Source organism: Limulus polyphemus, unplaced genomic scaffold (genome assembly GCF_000517525.1).
Source record: "Limulus polyphemus unplaced genomic scaffold, Limulus_polyphemus-2.1.2 Scaffold2531, whole genome shotgun sequence".
NCBI classification, from domain to species: Eukaryota; Metazoa; Arthropoda; class Merostomata; order Xiphosura; family Limulidae; genus Limulus; species Limulus polyphemus.
The window spans coordinates 100,910-105,865 of NW_013668141.1; the positions used below are offsets into that span (position 1 = coordinate 100,910).

Sequence of the window (4,956 nt, forward strand, 5' to 3'; positions counted from 1 at the left end):
ATAATAGATGAACGTCAGATGACTGTAACATTTACAATACTCAGTGCTTTGTTCACTATATAATCAGTGTCTTCAGGGAGCCAAGCCCTATATTATATATTAGTTGGAGTACCCGTCCGCTAGATGGGTGAAATAAAAACTCGTTTGTAACAAAGGATAGGAAAGTGCTTCAATTTTTTTATTTCTAACATAATAAACGTTAAAAGTGCAAAAAGAAAATAAAAAAACAACATAAAAGTACCAATACTGAAAAGAAAGACATACTTTTGTCAAGAATTATATCGATATGAAATCAGACGGGGATCCAACCCCCGCCCCCATTACACAGATTCATAGAACACATTAACTTTCAGTCTGGTTAAAAACGTTACAAAGCAAGCAATAAAAACATTTTGTTTGTTTGTAATTAAGCACAAAGCTACACAATGGGCTATCTGTACTCTACCCACCACGGGTATCGAAACCCGGATTCTAGCGTTGTAAGTCCGCAGACGTACCACTGTGCCACTGGGGGAGCAAAAACATTTTGTAAATGTAAAAGGATGTAGGTTATGCCAGTGCCAAAAAAGAAAGCAAACATGAATATAGGGATAATAAAACTATACATGTGTTCTTTCCTTACTATAGATTCCTCAACATTAAGTCCCAAGTCAAAATTATGACCAGTGACAATTAATAAACTACTGTAGCCAAATTTATGGTACAATATCAATATATGAGGTCATTCTACAGTGCAATGAAGAAACAGATATATCTGATATTATATTAACAACATATATTACCATTGAATTATAAAGATAAATCAGATGTTCAATTATCAGCCTACTTCAATGAAATTGTTAAAGAAAAAACAAGAGGGAAAACAAATATTTTTTTTTGCAAAAATTAAGTATGATGCCAAAAAGTACAGAAACAAGGTAGGGATAAATACACAAAACCAAACGTGCTTACAACGCTAAAACACCTATTTTTCATACCTGTGTTATGCACAACAGAGATAGCCCATTGTGTAAAAGTTATTCAAGAATATTTTAATTTGGTCATAATCAGGTAACTTTAACCAATAGGTTTAAAGTTTATAATCAGAACTCGCTAACTGTAAAGTAACTGTTACTATTTATCGTTAAAGGTAAATCTTCAGTTGCGAATATTTTGTAAATTACAAAATCTGTGAAGGGCTCGTCCGGGATTTGAACCCGGGACCTCTCGCACCCTAAGCGAGAATCATACCCCTAGACCAACGAGCCACATTCAAAGGAGTATTATAAATAATATTAATTTATGATAATTACTGTGCAAAAATCACTTTAAAACGTTAGAGATAATATTAATTAATTTTGAATATAATGTAGTGACCTAGGGTTAGTCTCCTTGCAACAAAGTACCAATTTAGCATTGCTAATATCTCCAACTTTGTTGTAAATTAACGTCGTGTGTGTTTACAAGTGATTGTGTTAGCGAGAATAATTTATTCTCGTATCAGATTTTTAGCGCGGGTAGATTGTATGAGTAAAACCAGACGAAAAAAGTTCGAAGTTAAACGTTGATTAGGCTTAAGTTTATTAATGTTGATTCCGTTGAAGGATCTATTTTATGTTTATTCGTGTTAGTGTTGCATTACCTTTGTTTCAGATGTATATATAAAGATTAAATAGAGAAATAAATTAGAATGAGAGAGAAAGCAGTATTTAAACCGGGCGATTTGGTATTTGCAAAAGTTAGGGGATATCCTCCATGGCCTGCTAGAGTAAGTTGTACTTGTGATTAATAATTTGAATATATATTTATTCTTAATCATATTTTGTATGAGTTGGGCTAAACTATATTCCTCAAGTTTGTCAAGCAAGAAATAAACCTAATATTTTAATAGACAAATTTTAGCTATTTTTATGATAAAGTATTAAACCTAAACTGAAATGTTTATGAATCTGTGCTAACGGAATATTATTACTGATTAACTAACACAATGTTATGTGTGTTTTAATAAAGTTTTAGTGCAAGTAGCTTGTAAGATAATTTAATAAGGTCATTTAGCAAAGGATTTGAAAAACGAAAATATACAAACTGAAATATATATTAAAAAAAGCAAATAACTTGTAAATCAGATTGGACTGAAAGCCTTTAAAGTAAACTCTCTTAACTGATTATGTAGCAAAGAAATAAAAAATCCTTGTCCAGTATAGAGCTGGAGCATATATTACGTCAGTTAATCACATAAGATTATCAACTAACTGAAATTAGTGTTTCAGATATTTCTGTTTTATACTCAAACAACTCAACTTCCAAGTAATTAAAATATTGATATTATGGTTTGACATTAATAATTTTTGGTTAATTTAAGTATGTTAAGCTTTGAGCTAGCATGGCTCAGTGATTAGGAAGGCTGTTGCATGGTTTGAAGGTCTCAGATTTGATTCCTGTTGCCACCGAACATACTCACCTATTCAGCTGCAGGGATATTATATGTATTTCTTTGCTTTTGAGTTATGGCAAACTACTAAGGCTATTTGTCAGTCTTTAATTTTGAACTGTTGTTCTGAAGGAAGGCAAATGACCAGTAGCATCCACTGCCAACTTTTGGGCAACATATATAACACCTGGACCAGAGGCATTGCTAGGTATTGAAAAGATTTAGGGCTTGGGCCTATAGGTGTGGGAATTTTTGTTGTTTCATTATGATATCAATAGTGTTTTTCTATCCTGATTTTTGAAGAAACCAATTGGGGAAATCGAGGCATTGTCAAATAGAATCAAGGTACCAGCCTTATGTGTCAGTGCCTAGCAGTTCCTCTGACCTAGAAGATTACTATGTATGTTGTATCCTGACTAGCCTGTTGATCCTGGTATTGGCTGATAGGTCTTAATAGCAATGGATATAGCAGATGTAGTGTGGTTGACATGTATATTATAATATATTCTTCTTTACTTTCACTTATGGCTTCTTAGAATTGATGTTAAAGTATAATATTACTCTTTGTTTAGATTGAGTTATGTTACAAATTTATAATTGCATAAATCTACTCTTTTAATGTTGAATAAGGTGTAAAATTTCAGTCTTTACATTGTATTAGGTTGTAAGTTTAACTTGCATAACTATTCAAATTTGATGACGAGGAACCCACTTTGAGACTAATAATGCTTGGAGACTGCTTGAATGGGTAATGAAGAAAACTTTAATATAAGTTTAACATAACAGCAAATGTAGAACATATCAACAAGGTTTTGTCATCATCAGGTACCCAAAACCTTGTCGAAACGTTGTACATTTGCTGTTAACTTAAACCTATATTAAAGTTTTTCTTCATTACCCATTCAAACCATCTCCAAACATTACTTGCATAACTTGTTATTTAGTGTTAGCTATAATTTTTTCTTTTCCTATGTTATTTAGGTTACATTTGTAGTACCAAAATTTTTTGGATTTGTCTTGAACTCTCTGTTCATGGGCTTGTGAAGCAGTGTTTTCTATCCACTTAGTAGTCCTAGCCTTGAACCATATAATATATTACAAAGGTAAATGCAATAACTAATTAACAATAACAAAATTAATATGGCATCAAAATTTTATTACCATAAGAAAAGAAAACAAAAACACAACAAGTTTTCTCGTACATTGGATTTTATACAGTATAGAATAACATACAAACATATATCTACAATACTCTGTGATTGGTCATGTATTATAGCCACAGTAACTTGACTCATCAAGAAAAAAAATGCTTGACCCTAAAAGTTTTGTTTTTCTTCCATAACTATCCAGAGAATCTAACCATAGTTTAGGCCAAGTAAAAAAATACATGTTTAGCATCCCTGTCTGCTTTCTTTTTTTGCAGCTGCCTCCCCCTCCCACTTTTTTTTTGCAATTGTTTTCCTTTTTTTTTGATTTACCTTTTTTTGATCATACAAAAAAAAAACAAAGACCTATGAATAAAAAATGAGATGAACACAGGTGATTCATTTTGCCCCTTTTCTTTATTTGTCATAAATTCTGTATTGTTTTGATGAAAATAATGAAACAAAGAAGACTTCTATTCAATATGGACTCTTTGAAAACATGCAACAGTTATGAATAAAAGGGTTCAAATTTTATTTCAAAGAGGTCATTCCTTTTTTCGAAAACTCTGGATGCTAAACATGTTTTTTTTTACATTGGTTGGTAACATTTTCACCACAAAATGTAGCTGTGATCAGAACTAATTATGAATTATGTTAAGTAAAAATTCAACATTGCAGTAATCATAATAAATCTGTATGAAAATACAGTAAAATATAGTTTTTAATCCATCATTATTGTGCAATTTTTGCTAACAATCCATTAGTTAGTAATTTATTACATGTTGATTTCAAGTATTTTAGTACAAGTTTCACAGTTTCATTTTCCCAAGGCACAGAATTTGAAACTGGTTTTTGTACTTGTGATGTTTTTTTCAGTTTATTAATGGGAAATCAGTAACCTTTTTCGAGTAACAGTTTCTCAAGATATTGATTTTTAACAGTGCTGTTCACCTGTTTATTATAAGTTGAAGCATACAAAGATCTACATTCTACTACAAAGCGTAGTAGCACTTAGCTCATTTTGCTTGGCTTGTGTCTCTCACTTGATGCCATTGCCAAGTGATGAGTATCTCCGTTCAGAGAAATAGCTTAATGTGCAGGTGCTGGTGAACTTCTTATACCATTGCTTTCTCATGCTATGACCACAGAGTGTTGTCTTGTTCATCTCAAAATTTTTACTAATAGTCAGAAGTTGTTTTTTTTTGTAAGTTCAGCTAATTATTGGTATATTTTGTTTAAGAGTTTTAAATAAGTGTTTTTTTAGATAATGCTTACTGTGTTGTGCAGATAGTGCAACAGCTGGATAGGAGTTGTTTATGGAAAGCTTGGTAAAAGTTTTTTTTATTTTGTGGATAGCATTAACTTATTAAAACATGGTGCCTGTTTGAAAAGTGTGGGCTT

The 4,956-nt window shown here is 31.6% G+C and overlaps 1 protein-coding gene and 1 non-coding gene across 4 annotated transcripts in view; one reads left to right on the forward strand and one right to left on the reverse strand.

The window, feature by feature from the left end:
* Positions 1-1,175: 1,175 nt before the first annotated feature.
* On the reverse strand, positions 1,176-1,247 carry Trnap-agg. The gene has a single exon. It is a non-coding gene; the product is annotated as a tRNA-Pro (tRNA).
* A 73-nt stretch (positions 1,248-1,320) lies between these two features.
* The window catches only part of LOC106467221 (PC4 and SFRS1-interacting protein-like), a 47,869-nt gene continuing 44,233 nt past the window's right edge, over positions 1,321-4,956 (forward strand). For all 3 annotated transcript variants that reach the window (XM_022395354.1, XM_022395355.1, XM_013927548.2), the window contains exon 1: positions 1,321-1,747. In XM_022395354.1, the coding sequence (XP_022251062.1) occupies positions 1,670-1,747 (78 nt within the window). In that variant the 5' untranslated portion in view covers positions 1,321-1,669. The remainder of the gene's footprint in view (positions 1,748-4,956) is intronic.